The following is a 19,916-nucleotide window of genomic DNA, read 5'->3' on the forward strand; positions in this document are numbered from 1 at the left end:
ATCTTTGTGCCAACCCTACCTCTGCACAACACAACTGATGGTCTCAAGCACATTGAGGAAATAAATGGCAGAGATAAACTCTTTAAAGGCATACCTGTGAACTGAAACCCAATTTAGGTCGCTACCTCATGAGACGAGCATGAGTGTACACAGCTATTATCAAAGCAAAAAGTCTTTAAACGTTAAAACATTCTAGCTTGAGTAAAACTTGTTCATTTCATGTTTCACGTTCCTTCCTAGTTTGAGTGTAAAAACCATCAAATGAGTGTGTCTAGACTAGTAAAGTTGTAATAAATTGCCTCTAGAGGATAAATAAAGCATCTTGAACCTTGAGTAATGTATGTGTGCCAAACTTCTGATCAGTTATTGAGAAGCAAGCTTTGGATCCAGTTTACCGACTCCGTCGCCCTCTGGCGGCAGAGATATTAATAGCATACCTTTGGACAAAAAAAAAAGACGAGTGATTTTAGCCAATTTATTGACGGCAAATTGTTGAGGTACATTGTGTTTTTGCATGTGGGGACAGTGGGAGGGCAGTTTGACGTCATAACCACACTGAACAACAACAAAACATTCTGGTGGGTTGAACTTTAAATCACTGGGTACCTCAAAAATGAGCAATATTCCACTTTGATCTGAACTGATAAAAAACCTGTTGATGAACACGACAATTAGTCTTTTTCAGATACAAGTTTAAGGCGCAATATAGGTTTGCATTGACTTAGCACCAGATGTGTAGAGAGAACCTCATTTAAAATGGTCGCAGGCACTTTGAACTGCTCAGTGGGCATCAGGCCGCTGACGTTAGGGGGGTGGGGGGTCGGGGGGGGTCACAGAAGTGTACGTCATACACTTCTTCTCAAAGTAAAATAAAAAGTGAAACCAGTCCGGCAAATTAAGAGTGACGACGACGCGTGTGAATCGAGGTGTGATGAGGTAATGATGAGATGGGCTCTCGTTCTGTCCAAATTAACCTGAGGTACACAAACATTACAAAGAAGCAGCAAGATTATAGAATATAAAGATACAAATGGAACAATAAAACAAGGAAAGAATAAAAACATGCTAATCAACGACATCGGCAAAACACGAGTACTTCCAGTCCCGCACCAAACTGTGTTACGTTCCCTCCGGTACATATACAACAGAAAAGCAAAGACTTGTTACATATACAAAAAATTTTTTAAATCATAATATAGCAGCACACAAGTGAATGACAATAAGGCATCTCTGTGTAAGACTAGAAAAGAAAAGCTTCATAGCAGCAAGAGAACAACATATATAATCTATTTCTAACTTTGGAATTACCTCTCAAATTATAAACAAAACCTGGAAAAGCATAAACTTTTTCTCTGTTTAAAGCATTTTGGGGTTGAAAAACATTTGGCTTTTTGCACAATCAAAACATGCACAAATACAATTTAGACACAAGATCTCTGTTCGAATACATCATGAGGATTTCAGTAAATCTGCTATATACAAAACAAAGGGCAGATTTACAACTTCAGTTGAGAGCAAGGTACATTACAAGGAACAGGGATATTCAGGACACAGTAGGGTAAGGTTGACTATGAATTTATAAAAGGAAGGAAAAATAAATTCAAGTTCAAAGGTAAATAAACGCACTGAAGTCTACACGCGACTTGGCTTTTCTTTAGTGTGTATACTATTACACTACGACACCGATCATCCTATGTCACCTGTTGGGGCGTAGCTTTCAAGACAACCTGCGTTACCCCGTGGGGATCCAGCCCGGAAAAAAAAAAGAAGAAATCAAATAACTTAAACAAAAAAAAAAAAGAAAACCTCCCCGTCTAAAAAAAAAGTCCCCTCTCCTCAACCACCATCCCCTTACCGATCTTAAGGAGTGTGTTTAAAAGTGCATCAATATTGTTCCCCAAGTCTCAAGAAATGGTCAAACTCGATTACTGCTATCGTACAACTGCAGGAACATCATAAAGCTTAAAGTTAACCTCCTCAATCATCAACCGCACATCTTTCAACACTTTCTTCATCCTCTCCTCACACTCCTCCACTCGCTCCCTCTCAAACTTGGTACAAATACAAACTTGCCACATCTCCTTTTCTCCCCCTCTTGACATCAGGCCGACCTGACGGAGGCTTTAAAAACCTTCCCGAATGCTTTCAAACATGTACGAACAATGAGAAAAGAAATAAAAACAACAGCACAATGTTATGTTCATGGGGAAGTGGAATGTGGGAAAAAGTCCTACTTCCAAGCGGGAAAAGTGAATCTGAACGCAGCCAACATGAGGAGTCTCGGAACTCTCAAACTTTTGACGTATTTGTGCACTTGGATGACAACTTTTCTCTGAATGATCCGCTCTTTAACAAAGCAACCATCTCGCAGTGAGTTTAAATAACACGCAGTTTGTAGAAGTGCTGAACACGGAAACTTTGAACTTGAATAATGTCATCCGACACATTCCGCATCACAAAGGATTTTCTAATGATGCACACTTATCCAGGCTATATTAGATTACCGTATGTAGGTAGCTTTGAAAATACACAGCAGTATTTCTGTACATACAACAACTTCTAACAAGTGATGAGGATGTATTTACAGATTTCCATACGACAATCCCAACTGGAAAATAGAACTTTTCCCCAAGCAGGTAACCTTCCAGCTTCCAGCTGCATGAACACAACAACAACTGGCTGAAGTGGAACGCTCCGGTCCTGTTACCGCTCCGGTCCCGCTACCGCTCCGGTCTGAGGACCCGTTCCATCTTCACGTCCTTCCTGTGTGAGCGGGCCCAGCCCCCTCCCGGCCAGCACTTCCTCTGCATAAATAATGAGCAGTGCTACAGGTGCACAATGATATCGCAGCTCTGTTTAAATGCCATTACTGTCACCATCACACAGAAGATCCCATTCATTTGATAACTGCTCACTAAAAATGGGTAAAGAGTAACATAACTAAATGCTAGCTAAATATACATTTTGCTAGTTTGTATCAAAAAAGAAAAATACGTATATTTAATATAATTATGCTATTTTTTGTTTTCAAGTATGAAAATATATTCAGGGTCCACTCTCGGGGGAACCTAAGGCACTATCAAGTTTTCAAGACAGTTTCTTTTTTCTTTTCTTTTTTTAAATAGCTTGTTTTGATTACATGCGGCCCAACAACCGGTGAGCGTGCACCCAACGAGGTGCCAAAGGGTAAAAAAAAATAAAAAAAAAGCTGAAATTTTTTATTTCTAAGAGTTCATAGATTGTCAGACCATCGACTCCAGCCATCGCCTCCAGCCCTCGCCTCCAGCCCTCCTCCCTCAGTCCATGTGTCGGGCGGTGTGGGCGCTGCTGGGAGTTCATAAGTTGACGTCACGCACGTCTGTGGGGGTGCTGGACTGGTCCTGCTGATCCCGGGTCTTGCTGCCGGCTCGCAGGCCGCCCTCCTGCCGGTGGTGCTGGCCCTGCTGCAGGCTGGTGGCCAGCACACGCTCAATCTGCTCCTGGCAGGCCCTCAAACAGTCCTGTAACGGGAAGGGTCAGCGCTGGTTAAACACACATTTTCATCAAACCTAAGCTGCCGTGTGAGAAAAAAGTAATCCTCAGAGTCCGGACTGAGCCGAGGTGAAGGTACCGTTCTGGTGGGTTCAATGGCCTCTGCAGAGGCTCGTCACTGCCTTTGAGCCTCATCAGACCAAAACGATTCTTGGAAACTAATTTGTTGTTTATTTTATTTAGGACTAGTTGACACATCTTAAAAAAGAAAAAAGGGATAAACGGTAAAACTTTTGCACCGCGTATTCAAACTCAACTTCCTAAAGCTTTCACCATCAAAGAAGTTCAGAGGAAGTATATCTTGTCCAGTCATTGTCATCATGACAAACCAAACACACAAATACCTCAGAAACTTTAACGTTTTTTTATTATTCTTTTTTTTTACATGATTTTGCTTTCATCTGCCAATCAAAATGTTCAAAAAGTTTTTAAGGAGCCATATGGACAAAATTTTTACATCAGAATTGTGCTGCAGAAAAAAAAAAGAAACCATATAAACTAAATAAAAACTTGCTATGCGTTAAAAAAAAAAAAAAAAAAGATTTAGTCAAGCACAATTATGCAAACAAAACAAAAAAGATCATGAGCAAAAATAAGTAATTTCCAAAAAGGCTTTATCGATTTCCCCTCTAAAGACCCTAACGAAGTAAAAGCAGCTTTAATCTCCATGTTCTATGAATAAACTGAGCTGAATCTACTGTGAGGGTTTACTGTGTTCACCTGTGTGCAGAGACGAGCGTGCAAATCGTTGGTTTTCAGTACATCTGACAGACTTGGGTCACATGCACGGCATACCAGCAGGGAATTATGTGTCTCTGAGGTAGGTGGTCCCGTCTGCATCACAGTCAGAACAATGAGTACCAGCACCACCACAACACGGAGCAGCCGGCTCTACGGCGGGCACGTCTGCGATACCAGCGAAGCTTCAAAGGAGGTTTGGTCCAGAAGGGGCTCTGTGGTCTATCAGGGTATCAGAGATCTGAAACTCTGCACGCCCCGTCTGAACCCCCCCCCCACACACACTCCCCGGTGGGTTTACGGAGCGGTCAACCCCGTGTGGAGGTCTGGAGGAAATGGCTTTGACCTACTGCACCCTGACCCTCAGAGTTTGGGTGTAAAACGGTATACAGGACAGTGGGACCGGATGTTATTACACAGCTTCTCTTATGAAATGGGATCCTCTCTCCGTCTGTCTGTGTGCCCCTGCAGGTCTGTGTCGGAGATGTGGGAGGTCTGCTGCCTCCCCGAGCCGGCTGCAGGCGGGACTCTAAAAAGAATGAGCCGAAGCTCGCAAAGAGGCCAACATTCCTCTAAAATGTAGGAATAATTGAGACCCGATGGGCTGCAGCCGGAGCGCCTGTTGTGACGGCGGGGTCATGGGGCCCACATCACCATCGCAACGCAACCACAAAGCTCAGAGGCAGCCGCGCCGTTCCTGCGGCCGCATGGGATTTCTACACTTGTGACAAAGGATAGGTTTTCATTAGCCTGATTGCTGTGCAGCAGCACAAAACCGATTCAGACCAGATGTAGGCATGTGCGTAATTCTTTGAAGCTACGATGATGTCAGCTTCTCTTTATGACTTATTAAAACCTAAATCAATTGTACGTAGTATAAACTCAACAGATATTCCCTAATGCTGAGCGCTTTCCACCCCTGAACTGCAGAAATCTCAATACAAAGACTTTTTCAGCCCATTCACTTCTACTGTATTACATTTACAAGACAACACTGGTTAAAGAATACAAAGCACTGCTTAGTGTACAATTATAAACTTAAAACATCTCAATGATATTATGAAATGCTCATAATTTAAGTTCTTAGAAACACATTGACTTCAAAAAGACATTAAAAGCTCAATGAGAGATTATTTGCAATTCAAACTTCAATATTAGACCAATGGGGGGTCCATTGACTTCCACCATGTCTCTAACGCTGTTTGCACATTGATAAATAATAAAAAGATTAATGAAATTGCGTTATGTGTAGTCTATCTTCAATTAGAGAATCAATTTGGATCCATTGACTTCTACTCTGTAACAATACATGTTCATCCTTTAAGGCCGCCAATAACACACCCGCTAAAAATAAAACTACGAACAATGGCACACAAAGCTTATTTTGATATGAGTCAAGTTTGGAGATCCCCATTGACTACTGAATATATAACAATCTATATACGCTATCATTCAAGCATTTGTTGTATAACAGTCTTCACAAAGCTATAAAGAGCTTATCATGAAGTTATACTCCGTTTAAAGCTTTAACAGAACTGTTGCATTGACTTTCACCATATTTATACGAACCGATACTAACTCCATTACATATAAACATGGCAGTGAAACCATTTCCAGTTTGTTTCATGCGTTAAACTGAACTCCAAGCAATCACATTAACGTTCACTGAATTTACACCACTTTGAAGAAATGCATAATTTATAACCTATTAATTACATCAGAAGTCAAGCACAGCCCCTTTCACTGTGTTTAGAACAAAGCCAGTATAGCCCATATAATAAATAGTAATACATTTAAAGTCCATAATAACAAACTCCAGGTTCCAATGACTTCTACTGGATTTACTAAATGCTGTCTCAAGTATTGACTCACTGCATGCAGATGTTTGAAATGCATCCCTTCAAATCAGAGCCCCGTTGACTTCCATTTCACTCACAACGAAGCAGCAGCACTCAGTAGAAATGAGATGATGAAATCCAAGCAGCCTCATTGACATTTGCCGTATTCAAACAATAACTCTACACATTGAAGACACTTGAAAAGCAAATTGACCTCCACTTAATCTCTAAAACAACATAAGCGCAGCTTAATATAAATTTAAATTAATATTAGAAGATGTTATGAGAAATATTTATAACTTCAATGTTTGATTATGATTGAAAAACCTATTGACTTGTGGAACGAGCAATAGGGACACAAAAAAAAACCTTCAGGTTTACTACACAACCAAAAATATTGCAATAATTCCCTCAATTTATAAAACTGTGCACACTGAAAGTCCATTGTGAGAACATAAACAGTTTATGACTGACACATTGGTTATCATCAGGCAATCATTGACTTCCTTATTAAAAGCTGAATAAAGTACAACATTCACTGTATGAACTCTCATGGTGAAAGCATTAACAGATAGTTAATCCATCCAGACAGACATCGACATGGTGAAAGTGTGGATCTTTCTGCAAAACCAAACAAATGCTACCGATAACTACTACAATCTCAACATTAAGCAAATCTTAATGAAATCTTCTGGTGTAAAATGCAGTGAAATGTCTCAAAAACTTCTCCTGTAGCTGCACAGCTTTGAGGCTAATGCGAGTTTTTCTAACTTTCATGGCAGCATCAGTGCTGTGTCCGTTACTCTTAAGAAATTTGTTTGAAGAAAAAAAGGTTTTCATTGAAATTTTGCAAGTCGATTTTGTCCCACGTGCCTTAAGTTTGACACCCCTGTTCTGAACAATCTGTTGCATATTCATGGAAATAGTGAAAATATCATGTAAAGATAATTCATTACATTACTATCAATGGGACTACGTTCACACTCAGAACCTCTTGGGTATATATTCATAGCTAATTATGAGACTGCGTCATCAAAGCATTTTAAAGCAGCCTTCAGGTGTGACTACAGCTCAGGTCACTTTCCATTTCTTACTGGAAGTGATGCGTCTGGCCGCCCTTGAAAACATATCCGTCCTCCAGGAGGGGCACACAGCTAAAGTGGGAGCCCTGCAAAGAAATTGCATGTGTCCTACCACAAGAATGTGGGCTTTGAGTTTTAAGAAGACATTCCCTCTGCCGCTGCTCTTTATAGCTGCAGTCTGGCTCGCCAGCCAAGAACCAAAACCTGCCCCCCCCCCCCCCCCCCCCCCCCCCCCCCCCCCCCCCCCTGAAAAGTAAATAGCTTCAGTCTGCCACCGCTGAAGTGATGTTGTTTTCTGAAGAGCCTTTTAAGCTGCTGTCGTGAGATGCTGCGATGTTTGCCATTAATGGTCGATTGTTTTGGACTACTGAAACTCTCCAGGAATTACTTTTGGTAATGTATAAATCCCCCCCCCCCCCCTCTCACTTACCACCTCTGTGTTGGTGATCTTGGCCAGCAGGTCTGTCAGGTTGTCTCGACTCAGCCTCTGATCGTTGTGGTAAAGCTGCAGGCCGCAGACAGCAGCTCCCATGCTGCCGGTGGCAATCATGGAGGGAGGGTTCATGGCAAGGCGGTCATCTGGTGAGGAAAAGAGTATTAATGCGCAATTAGTCAAGCAGAAGCAGCAGCTTTAGGCCATCCTTCCTCACAAGAGGAAGGATGGGAGATGCTTGTGGGGTGGAAACGTCTGAATCGTCTCCAGTGTTGGCTGCTGCACAGCTGAACCTGATTTTCCCACAGTCTGGATTTTAGCAGAGGTAGCGGCCCGGTGGAACCTGTGTCGTTGCTTTCATAGAGAACCCCAGTCTGATTAGAAAAGCAGAGTAGGAATCCTCCTACTCACTGAACAATGAGTTCCAGGCATGACTTCCTTCTGTCCAAATCCAAGTTGAACGGACTTAACCCGTAGCCGGCTACGAGAGGAGGCGGAAGAGGAAGGAGGCCCGAAAGCCTTCTAGAGCCACTTTCCTTAAGCCTCGGATGATTACTTAAGGTTTAATTATTATCGTAATCAATGCATTAACCCCTAAAACACAGAGCCTATTTTTTGTGCACATGTTTCTGCATAAAAGAAAATGCTTACAAAATCTCAACCAAATCAATTTTCTTGAAAAATCTGTGCTTTTTTTCTGTCTGCAACGGGTATGTCCAGAAAATCGATCAAAGGACAAAACAGTTGATTTGATAATACCCAGATTTGGCTGTGCACTAGAGGTGGGACTTCTCAGAGTCGTCCAGCTTCCACAGTCCAGAGACGTGTTTTAGTTTAACTGGAGACGCGAGTGTGTGTGGATTTGCCTGTGATAAAGTGGCGACCTCTAAAAGGGGCAACTTGCCTTTGATTGGAGACAGAGCCTTAACTTGGATGAAGCAGGTTGAATAGAAAGTGTCTTTATTGTTAAGTCTTAAAGAGCCAAAAGCTAAAATTACACAGTTTTTCATAATTTAGTCCAACTTCCTTGTCTTCATCCATGAATTTTCTCTGACGTTCTCCTCAAACCATCTCAGTCTCAACCTCAGGACCCATTCCAATCTACGTACATTAAATAGTGACATGGATGATCACTTTGTGCACAATTACAAAAAGATCAAAATGTTAAGGAAGGCTTGACTACAGAGAAAAAGTTAAAAGCCACATGGCTGTTAAGCGCAAACAGGGATGATAGATATTACCCCAACAGACGTTGGACAAAAGGCAGGAAACATGGACATCTTCATCACTGAGCTGCAGACACTGACAGGCGACATGGAGTCTCCGATTAACCAAACAATCCTTTCTCCTTGTTGGAGAAGGAAGCTGTGCCCAGAAAAAAAACTGCACGGGGTCTGGACCAGGATTAAACTCTAGCATCCATAGATAGAAGAGAAATCTACCTTTTAAGGTAAGATCTTTTTAAGTTAAGATCTGCTCTGGCCCTTAGAGCCGATGCAGTCCAGGGAAGATGTTCCCAAATCTCCAACAATACAGTGAAATGAAATGCGGCACTACACACAGACTCATTCTGGGACTTTGCAGCATGTCCTGGTGGCCCAATAGCTTCACTACACCCGTCGTCTCCTCCAGCTCCCAGCTGTCCATAGGAGGAGCTCCTTCAATTCAAGAATAACGTCTCAACTCCATATAAAACTCCAAACATTTACATTACTGCACAACCACAGCAGGCCTCCTTTTTCCCCCACTGCAGCCGCTTTGTGCTCAGATAGAAGCAGCTGCTTATGAATAGCAGAGGCAACCACTGAAACACACCCAAATACTTAAAAAAAAAAAAAAGGAAAGAAAAGAAGTGTGACACTAAAACTGTGCTAAACAGGGCATGAAACTCATTGAAGGAATCTATGGTTCCAATAACGAGCGCTAGTAAACAAGTGCTTATTGGCTGGATCTGACCGCGGTGACGTTGGTGAGGAATTCCAGCGCACTAAAGTGACCTCCTTTGTCTTATTTCCTTCTCAGAATTAACTGAAAGGCGGCGGTGGATGAAAAGCGGCCTTGTGACACAGGCACTCCTGTATATTTCATGTATTAGGAGATCCTGCAGGAGTATTTCTGTAGAGGATATGAAAATATTAGAAAGGATTCCCAGCGCAGGCAGAGGAATGCCGTGTAGATTCACCTCGGGGGAGAGGCCCGAGGGGACATCTGACTCTGTTTATTTTGGACATGAGGCTGGAAGAAGGAAGGAAGACCGCTGGATCATGGCCCTGACTTTTTAAACCTGGAAGCTTCCCCTGTCAACAAACACAATGCAGGACGTGCGCTGTACCTGAGTCAGTCTGGCGTGGGGCGGCGCGTGCACAGCATTTACAATGGAGCCGCTGCCATTACCGGCGTATGTGGCTAATCTAAACAAAGAGTTGATAGAGGAGACTTCCCAGCTTTTAGCAGCTGTGAAGAAAGTTTAAAAAAAGACGGCAGAACAGACTGTGGAGGGACTAGAAAGTGGATAAAGCAACCAACAGAGAAGAATAAGGTCACGGATGACTCACGGTGGGAGAATGTTAGAGTGTGTGGGAATATTCGGCTGGATGGAGCAATAACAAGGCAGCAAAGTGAGCGCTGGCAAACAAGCCCAGGGAGAAAGAAAACAAATGCAGGCAGGTAAAAAGGATCAAACAGGACCGCAATTCTATTCTGCTTGTGTGTGAAGTTTGAACATTCTTCCTGTGCGAGTGTGGAGAGTTTTCTTTGGTTTTCCCTCTTGGTTCAGAAATGCGCGCACACATACTAGGTCGAGTGGCGACTGTTGCTCCGTTTATACTACGTTTTATGCATCATTTTTCAGTTTGTTTCAGAAAAGTTTCACGTTTACACAAGGTGCATTTATGAAGAAATGACAGAAACACTGAAAATTATGTAGTTTTGATGTTGTATTTCTCGTGGGCATTGTTTGATTTTGTAATGACAACACACACTGCCCACGCTCAATAATTAGCAGCGAAGTTAGATTGTTAATCTAGGTGACACAACCATGAAATTACCAACTATAATTGTTGTTATTGTCTATCAACTCGCCCATGAGTAGAACTATCTACAACAGTCGTGATTCTTAAGCACAGTAACAGAGTTCCAGGACAGCCACCCGAAACGCAACAAAACGTTTCTGTGTTCACTGGAAAACGCCGTGTAAACGGGGCCTGATTTGGAATGAGGGAGATGCTCCAACAGTCGTCTATGAATTCTCATTGTGTTAATCACTGAGAAGAGAACTAATCTAACTCCGCTCACAGAGATGAAAAAACACACAAAACTACCAAGAGTTCTGTAGTAGTTACACCAGGGCTGTAGTGGGGCTATAATATCACAACAAAAGTACACCAAGACCAGAGAAGATATGAAGCCAACACGTGACACTAAACACACTGAATTCAAATTGTGAAGTACACTTTTCCATTTCCTGTTGTTCACAGTGACAGAGCAGCAGGTTTATAAGTAACTGGTGACTCTAAATTTCCCCTTGAAGTGAATGAGAAGTGTGTGTTTGCCCTGTGACCCACTGGAGACTCTTCCAGGGTTTATTCTTGTAACCTGCCTTCACCCAGCCAGCTGGGATCGGCCGAGTTCAATAAAGCAGTAACAGAAGATGGACTTATGAGCGGTGCGGAGTCGTTTTTACCTGTGGCACAGAGGGCGATGAACGTCTGCGTGTGTTTGCGGACCATCGACAGTTTGTCTTTGGGAAGCGGCAGCCTGAGAATGATGTGCTCTATAAAATCGTTGGGGATGACTGAGGCCATGTTCCACTTCAACTTGCCCAGCACGACCAGTTCCCAGTCCTGAGGATGCACAGAAGAGGGAAGAGAAAACACGTCTCAGTCACTTTCTACTCCGCTTCCCGGTCAGTGGGTTCGATGGCGTGCTGCCATGCCTCCATTGACCGTGAAAAAGATCACAGTGCTTCCCAATTCCCAGAGGAAATGGCTCTGTAAGAGGAGCAACATTTCTTCATTTTATCTCTCCTCGCTGTATCTTATTATCTGCATGCCTCTCTCATTCCTCGCATCCTTTGTGTTCATATCGCCGGCATGTGACAGGCTTTGCCCCGCTTTAGAGCGCCTGCCAATGAGACGGCCAGGCCTTTGCTTCCTGTCACAAGCCTCGAGGAGCTACAAAGAGTTTGCAGAGCACAGAAAGCGGCAGCTCTCAAGACGTCTGAACACAATGACAGTTTGCACCAGCAAGTAAAGAAAAAAGGAGTGCTCTCAGCTCCCAATGAGTCACTGCCTTCAAATTCAACAGATGACTAAAGTTCTCTTCATGGTATACTTGAGAAGCAAATATACTTCCCTTCAAAACAGTTTTTATTACCACTAAAAACTCAAAAAAAACAACTTTTGAGCCACTGGCATCAGAGATCACAGCATACTCATTATTTTCTATTAAATATGCAGTAAATTAAGGATAATGCCACAAATACATAAAAGAAAGTACAAATAACGTCAGATCTTATGAATGCTTTATTATCTAGACATTTCACCCCAGGGCCTATGTTATATCAATTTATACTTAACATACAATAAAAAAGCTGTGAGCTTCTGCACACTATAGATTAATAGCAAAAGAAAACAATCAGGATGTGTTCATTCATTCTGCTACGCATCCGATTCAGTGCATCATCTCTTTAAATGCATGGCCTTTGAAGACATTTTTAGACCTTAAATGTCAAGAACTAATGTATGAAGGCTTTTAAAGGATACGAGTAAAAAAAACATGCAATGCCACAAAAAGTTTAAATTCCCAACGTGTACTCAGAAAGATAAACATTCATAATTACTAAGAGGGACGAGTTTCTCAATCACAAGCTTTCAAAGGTGATATTACTTCTAACTTTACACTTGGAGTCAGATGCAAAAAACTATAGGAAAGGCAGGACCGCATACCAGAGATGAATATATACAGTATATTTCCGAATTTGTCTTAAATTTTCGGGACTCTCTCTTGCAATGCGACGTTTCTTTGAATCTGCCATTTTTAGTCAACGGCAGCAAAAATCCTTCATTTGCCCGGATTTGTTAAACAGCCAACTTGTTGAAGGCTATAGCTCCACCTAGTGTTAAGACTCACTTATATGTGGGATTATTAATCTTTAAATTAAAAGGACAATTAAAAAGGAGTTAGCTGGTGAGCTGTGGTTTGAACACGTCTGATTTGTTGCCATTTGCCGCAAGTTCTGATTTGTCTTACACACATTTTCAGATTAAACTACCAGTTTAACATTGTATAACTTAAAATCTAAATTCTTATGCAGAATGAAGTAAGCGACATGAACTTCATAGTTTACAATAATGTGTGCTGAAAACAAAGCTTATATGTCAAATTACAAACTGAACGGATGCTCCTCTCTAAGCCTAGTTGATGGTTAACAAAATGTGTGTATTAATGATGAGATTTTTTTGTGTTTAACTCCAAATACACTACCAAAAGTAATTTCTTCTCACACTGGTGCGATTTCAGATTAAATGTGAATTTACCGAGAACAAATCATGCACTAAACTTAAACATCGATGAAGCCAAAACCATCTGATCGCGTTGTTCTCTGCATATCTTCAGTTTTTCAACACTGCACCACAGCCAAGAGACTGTTCTGCTCCTCATAGCTACAGAAAAGCTGTGAACACTGAAAACAACTAAAGTTGCTCCATGACTTCAACTCGATTACTGCCATCAGTTAGGAATTAGGGCAGCACAATATACCACTAATTGAGAGTCATCACAACGTCAATATGCGCAATATACATACCACAAGACTGACTGAACTTCAATAACTTCTGTTAACAGGCACACTGTGTTCAAACTCTGCAAACAGTTGATTATTGTGTTAACTTAGGAATCACGCAAGTGAACCATGGTAAAAAATGAATGTTCCACACGTTCACTACGAGTTCAATAACCACTGAACCTCACTACACAGAAAAGTCAGACCTATGAAGTGAACGTAGTAAACCCCCCCCCTATCTTCCCATCACCTGTGAAATGTCAGCCATCATTCATTTACGTGGGATTCCTGTCAGAAACCTGCCCTCGCCACATCAGTGCTCAGACTATTTTAACCCGACCAGTGATTGTGAGACGAGCAGTGGTTGTACGCTCACTTCCTGAGCAGCTGTCCTACAGAAGCAGCCGCTTTTTAAAGTTCTCTTCTCCAGCTGAGGCGGCAGCTTCATCATTACAACACAGAGATGCTGCCGGCTCCATGCATCCTGTGAGGATATCCAGGAATCTGGAGTGTTTAGGACAATATGGAGCATCGAATGGGGTGAATGTCATTTCCCTCAACAGCTGCAAGCGAGGCAAGAGGAAGTTTAGAGAGCATGGGGAGGAGAAATAAGAAACTTCTGAGCAGCTGGTGCACAGCTCTGATGATCAAATGACAATGTATCGGCAGATATTCACTTATTTCCCATTTAATTTTTCACATACTTACAACGACCTAGTTTATGTGACTTTCTCAATGCAGAGGAAGAAATGTCACGCATAATATTCTGCAACTTCCAAAGTGACCAAATCATTTTCATGAAACTTCAACAGGAATAAACTACCAAGAATTATCAATCAAATGTGATATTAAAGACCTTGTGTGGTTGGAATGTTGCCTGTATGAGCATATTATTTATTTCTCTCTTGATCTGCACCGAATAATTGTTTGGAGAAAAATTATTACAGTATCATAACATCCAGTTTCCTTCCTGTAAAACTGTGTCAGATGTCATCCAATAGAAATGTTTGGTTACTCTAAGCCCCGCCCTCCAGTCAAGGCGATATATTGTGTTTATAAATCAGGACCAAGGGGTGCGTTCCATACATACTGGCTTTATGAAAATGTCAATCACATCTGGAACACGTCCCCTCTGGATTGACATTTGAACAGAAACGTGAGAAAATTCAATGAGATTCCAACATCGTTTCAACCCTCTTACGACTGGATTTATATTGATTTCATGGTTTATTCATCAGAAAGTCTCGCACCAATGACTGCTTCTACCATTTTTCCAACGTCAATTATTGAATATTAATGGATGTTTTTCACAGTACTGAGAAGCTCACGTTACAAATTGTGTTAAAGTGGTGAATCAGTCATTGTGAGGAAGTCCAATGTAGTGACTAATATATGGACACGATTCAATATTTCTGAAGCTTTTTGCTTTAATTTATCTATCCTAAACAGATTACATCTTATTGTTCTGAGAAGAATACTCCTGTCATTCACACTATAGCAATTCTATTCAATTGAACTTTATTTATATAGCACCAAATACAAAGTAGTTTCTATGTGCTTTTTACAAAGAGAAACCGAACGAAATGTTTATATAAAGTCTTTGTGAATCTTCAAACATCATTAACAATAATGCTCTAGACAGGGGATATACTTGAGGTATTTCCAAATAGTCTCAATTGCTCATTGTTTGTTGAGTTTCATCTTTCCTGTGAAGCTGCCTTTACGTCTCAATGCGTTGCCCACAGAATTTGCCATCTTGTTCTCATCACCAGTTTCCAATAGCAGACAGAGAAAAGGGCTTGCACCATGCCTCACTCCGAATCTGAATGCCCAAAGCAACAGCCTAAAACCTTTAAACTTTAAGTCCCCCCCCCCAGGAATACAGAAAGCCTTTACATCCTGACACTGCAGGCCATTTCTTCATTCCTCTGTCAAGAGGATAAACATAAAAACAATGAAGTGAACCACTGAAGAACAGATTTCTCCCAACATTTGTTCAGAGCAAAAAATACTCAAACGTCCTTTTGGTTTTGCTCAAATTTTGAGATATTTATTATTATTATTAGTTATTATGCTGTCTTTTGTATTCCTGGCCAAGTCAAGATCAAGCTGGGCAGTATGACACCACTGAACTAAAAGGTTAAAACACTGTATCTGACAGATCGGCAACAATGCTCAAGATGGAGGGCATGAATCAAGGCAGTTTCATGTTTTCAGGCAGCACAGCTTTCTTACACCTTGTTCTTGTTTTAAAGCAGAATATGGACTCTTTACATGGAGTTTCTGGGTGAACTGGGTTGTCTTGTGGACAGTTGTGATGTTGTTACTTCTCCTGGGCACTAGGAGGATCATTAACAGGAGAGGCCACACGGTTTCTCAACCAGGTGTACATGTGAGGTTTTGTTTAGTCAATTCTTTGTTTAATTCATGTTTTAGCATACATTAGTCAAACTTACGGTTATTGTTATGCTGGACCTTGTTATTGGCTCAAACCCACACTGGAAATACCCTAAAAGCCCCATCAAGCAGTATGCTAATGAGACAAAAACTTTTTAAGACCTGAATATAAAGAACATTTGACCTTTTCAACAATATAAAGTGTTTTATGTGCAAGTGAAATCCAGAATTCTCCATGATGTCCAAATCCTGTACTGCATTACTGGCACTAGATGGCATCACACGTCTCTTCAGACCACATGGGTCCAAAGAAAGGATGTGGCTGTTATTGTGCACAGCTCCATTTCTGAGTAAAATGGGAAACTTCCTGTGAAACCGATTCAGCTTTTAGGCATTATAAAATCACCCCCCCCCATACCGAAAAAATGTGACAACATTTTCTGGCCTCGACAGACCAACAAATGAATGAATGAATGAATGAATGGGACTTTCTGAGGCCACAGTGTCCTTACCAGCAGTTCCCGTGGTGTGATGGAGTTGTCTGTGTACATGCAGAGCTTGTCTGCTGAGAGCGGCCTGAAGTCTTTTAACTTGGAGGCCAGGAACATGCACACGGCTCCCAGGAGCTGCAAATAACTCTTTCTCATGGGCATAACAGCTAAAAATCTGTCCAAATAGTTAATGGCTAAAGGGAAGACGTCTTCATTACTCTTCTCCTCTTCACACACCTGGAAGGAGAGAGAGATCAAAACACAAATTAGGAAGACTTCACAAAAGTTTGTAGTCCAAGATGGGACAGAAATATGGTTTGCAAGACAAAACACACATTTAGATGCTTTTTTTTTTTTTTTTAATAAGCCTGCAAGTCACACAAGGCAGAAACACACGAGTTGAATAGGAAGTCGTTGAGCTGCCCCCCCACCCTCTGCTGTTCAGCTCCTCTTCCTTGTTGGGGCTTGCCTCGTTCAGACGAGAAAAGAAAAAGTTTTGAAAACGTACATAAATCATGTGGGGGGGTTTAAAGGCATGCATAGTGTTTAGTTTTAATCAAATAGGTTTCGACTATTGCAGAAAGTGGAGTCACTGGAAGAGGCCTTGTGCCACAGGCTGCATGCTGGGCCCTGAGCCACTTTAAAAAATTAATATTAATTATTGTGAGAGCCAAACGTGGACTTTTTCATCATGTAAATTAAGAATAAAGTCTCCTCTGTGGGTTGGGGAAGGTTGTGGGCAGAAAGCAGTGATATTATAGCTGCTAACTGACGTAAATATGCGGCGAGGCTGACTTTTTCTCGGTGTTGGAATTTCCGACTCTCCCACGCCTTTTCGTGAGTCACTCTCATTCAATTGTCAGGCAGGTTAACATCCTAAACAAGCTGGAAAATGCAGTTTTAAGCAGCTCCAACGTGCATGCAAACATGGCAGAAAGAAAGAAAGGAAGAAAGAAAAAAAGCCTGAGCTAATGCTAATGTTAAAGAGCCCGTCCAACCTCGTGCATCCAGCCGGCCACCATGCGCCTCATGTAGGGCTGGATGTCCTTCTGGACCCGCTGGAAGTACGAGCACTGCGGCAGGAAGCGCTCCTCCACGGTCAGCAGGCTCTGCAGCACCCGCTCATCACTCAGGAGGATCGGGTCGGGCTGGGCTCTCACGGCGGAGTCCGACTCCAGGCAGAACAGATCCATGACTCGGCCCCCGCGGCCCGCCGCGCGCCCCCGCCGCTCCGCTGGAAACAAACTGTGGAGAAGGGGCAATAAATAAGGTGAGGGTGCAGCGGGAGAAGCGTCCAGGACGAAGCATGAGGCTCAGACTGCTTCTGCTGCTGCTGCGGCTGCGGCGGCTGCTGCTCAGCTCCGGCCGCCTCTTCCTCTGCCCCCCCCCCCCCCTCTCTTCCCCTCCGTCTCCCCCGCCTGCCCCCCTCCCCCCCGGATTCAGAGCTCCAGCTCCGCCTGCTCGTCACAGCGCGTGGCTGCTTATTCATTCTATTCTATTCTGTTTAAATAAAACACAAATAACATCTCAAGGAACTTTTCCAGAGAAACATTTCCATCATTTGTGCGTCTGCGTATTGAAGAAGTACCTTCACGCTGAAACCCAGATGAAGGCTTGATTTCAGCCACTGTAGCTACAACTCTTTACTTAGTTGTTATTATTATGTTATCAAGCTGTGCTTATGTAAGAAAATTGTTGTACACACACACACACACACATATAAACACACACACATAAACACACACAGGTTTGAGATCATAGGTTCGGATCGCACAGCCTGGGCCCTGCAGCTCACTATACCGAGTACATATCTTTGATTCTTACTGAATAGGATCAATAAATGCAGGGGAGTAATTTCTGTCATACATACATACATACATACATACATACATACATACGTGTGTAGTTCTTCCAATGCTTTTGTAATAATTTGTTAAGCAAACTGAGTCACCATACACTATTTGAAAGGTGCTATATAAATAAAGTTTGATTGATTGTTTCACCTCACCCACAGCTTTCAAAATAATTATATTTAATCAGTATAATCAATAATAATTATAATTTATTTAATTTTGATGTATGATTATGTAGTACACAAAGAATGTACCGATCCCAAATGGGCATAGAAAGTAGTGAACAGTCGCCTCCAGAATCATTGTGTAAATTTTTCACAAAATACCAATAAATTGCATATGAGTCATTACAGGGCTCTTATCAACAGTTATAAACAGGCTGAAGAAGATATAACCCAACAAATCTCTAAGAAAACGCCTCGAGAAGAGTAAATGTAAAAGATTTAGGAACCATATATCAATATAAACATCTGGAGCACAAACAGCAATGGGTAGACAGCTTGACGATGAAGGCAAGAGGATTCCTACTGTGTAGAAAAACAGAGGAAAAACAGAGGATTGTCACTTCTGTGTAGGACAAATCATAAACCTTCATCAAATGCAGTTTTTGGTATAAATCAGCACTTTGCTTTTTCTGCTTTCCGTTCGGCCTGTATATCTCCAAAGCAGCTGGCCCAAAATATTCGACAAACAGGGAGGAAATCAGGAACCTAACTGCGAAATACACAACATGATTTTAACTGTTTCTGCTTTTATTGGTTCTCATAAAAGAAACCTATGAATGAATCCACAACTGTAAAATTGTTGATCGTAGTTCACCACCTAAATTCCATTTGTTAGTCATGTCTGAAGAGGTTAAATTATAAAGAAGTTCAAAATATTCAAACTTCAAACTGTCCTTTAGTATCTGTAAGGTAGATTCAAAAAGAGTTACCAGGACTCAAACTCTGGGATCTGTCGTTGTGATTGTAATTAATCTACTTGCACTTGTGCAGAACTGCGAGTATCAGGAAAGTTACACTTTCCCTGTTCACACACAGAAAAAGAGCGTTTTCATTGACTTCTGATTTCGGTGTCAAGTAAACAGACAAAAGGCAAAGAAAGTTGGTGTTGAAATAACAAGGTCTAACTCACTGGCAGACTCGGTTACACAAGCTGTATCGTGAATAACAAAATAATTGTCCATAAAATGAGCTGGACAGCCATGACGTTGCACTGGAGAGTTTCAGGGAGACAGAAAAGTTCTGAGATGGAGTTTTAGCTGAACTGTGAAGGACCTTTACATTGAAAATATTTCATATCAGCATGAAAATATTGTTCGGTGAACCCTTTGCTTTTGAGCACAAAGCTCTTAAAAAGCTAATGGTTTTTTTTTTTTTAAAGATTACACCAAAAACACATCCAAGACAAATTACTAGAACAACTACAACCTCTCTGAAACATGTGCCAGAGTATTTCACATTAAAAACGCAAACGTGGCCTTGAAAAGTAATGCACTACAACTCTTGGCTGTGTACTTTCGGCCTCTAAATCTGTGTTTCAGCCTTGTAAAGATCTTTTTTTGTTAGTTTTCCTTGTTCAAAGTGTCTAATAATTAAAGATAACACTTGGTCGAAGCCAGTTTGCAGCCGCTCGGAAACCAGCGTTGCTTTTAATCAGTCCTTCCCACATGTGGAGCAGCTCATGGCACACAGTGTGATGTTGCTGACATCCTTATGGCGAAGGGTGTGGACGACATGTTGACCCATTTCCAGGGAGAAGTTTCCCGTAA

General features: G+C 41.7%; 1 protein-coding gene across 1 annotated transcript; it reads right to left on the minus strand.

Annotated features, from left to right (window-relative positions):
• Positions 1-468: 468 nt before the first annotated feature.
• LOC308127083 (G1/S-specific cyclin-D2-like) lies at positions 469-17,705 on the minus strand. The gene is made up of 5 exons (XM_080491856.1): positions 17,291-17,705; positions 16,314-16,529; positions 11,305-11,464; positions 7,620-7,768; positions 469-3,500 (listed from the first exon to the last, which is right to left on the minus strand). Exons 1-5 carry the CDS (start codon positions 17,483-17,485, stop codon positions 3,336-3,338), a joined length of 885 nt encoding a protein of 294 aa, XP_080347982.1. The 5' UTR covers positions 17,486-17,705; the 3' UTR covers positions 469-3,335.
• Positions 17,706-19,916: the final 2,211 nt, after the last annotated feature.

The sequence above is a fragment of the Lipophrys pholis genome (assembly GCF_963383615.2).
Source record: "Lipophrys pholis genome assembly, chromosome: 22".
In the NCBI taxonomy this organism is placed as follows: domain Eukaryota; kingdom Metazoa; phylum Chordata; class Actinopteri; order Blenniiformes; family Blenniidae; genus Lipophrys; species Lipophrys pholis.

What these genes read in the sequence shown, in the direction of transcription:
- LOC308127083 (XM_080491856.1), bottom strand. Translation starts at nt 17,485, where the DNA reads ATGGATCTGTTCTGCCTGGAGTCGGACTCCGCCGTGAGAGCCCAGCCC. An exon ending in TGGCCGGCTGGATGCACGAG is followed by an intron (nt 16,530 to 17,290) that starts GTTGGACGGGCT and finishes CTCTCCTTCCAG; the next exon opens with GTGTGTGAAGAGGAGAAGAG. An exon ending in AGATCACCAACACAGAGGTG is followed by an intron (nt 3,501 to 7,619) that starts GTAAGTGAGAGG and finishes TTCCCGTTACAG; the next exon opens with GACTGTTTGAGGGCCTGCCA.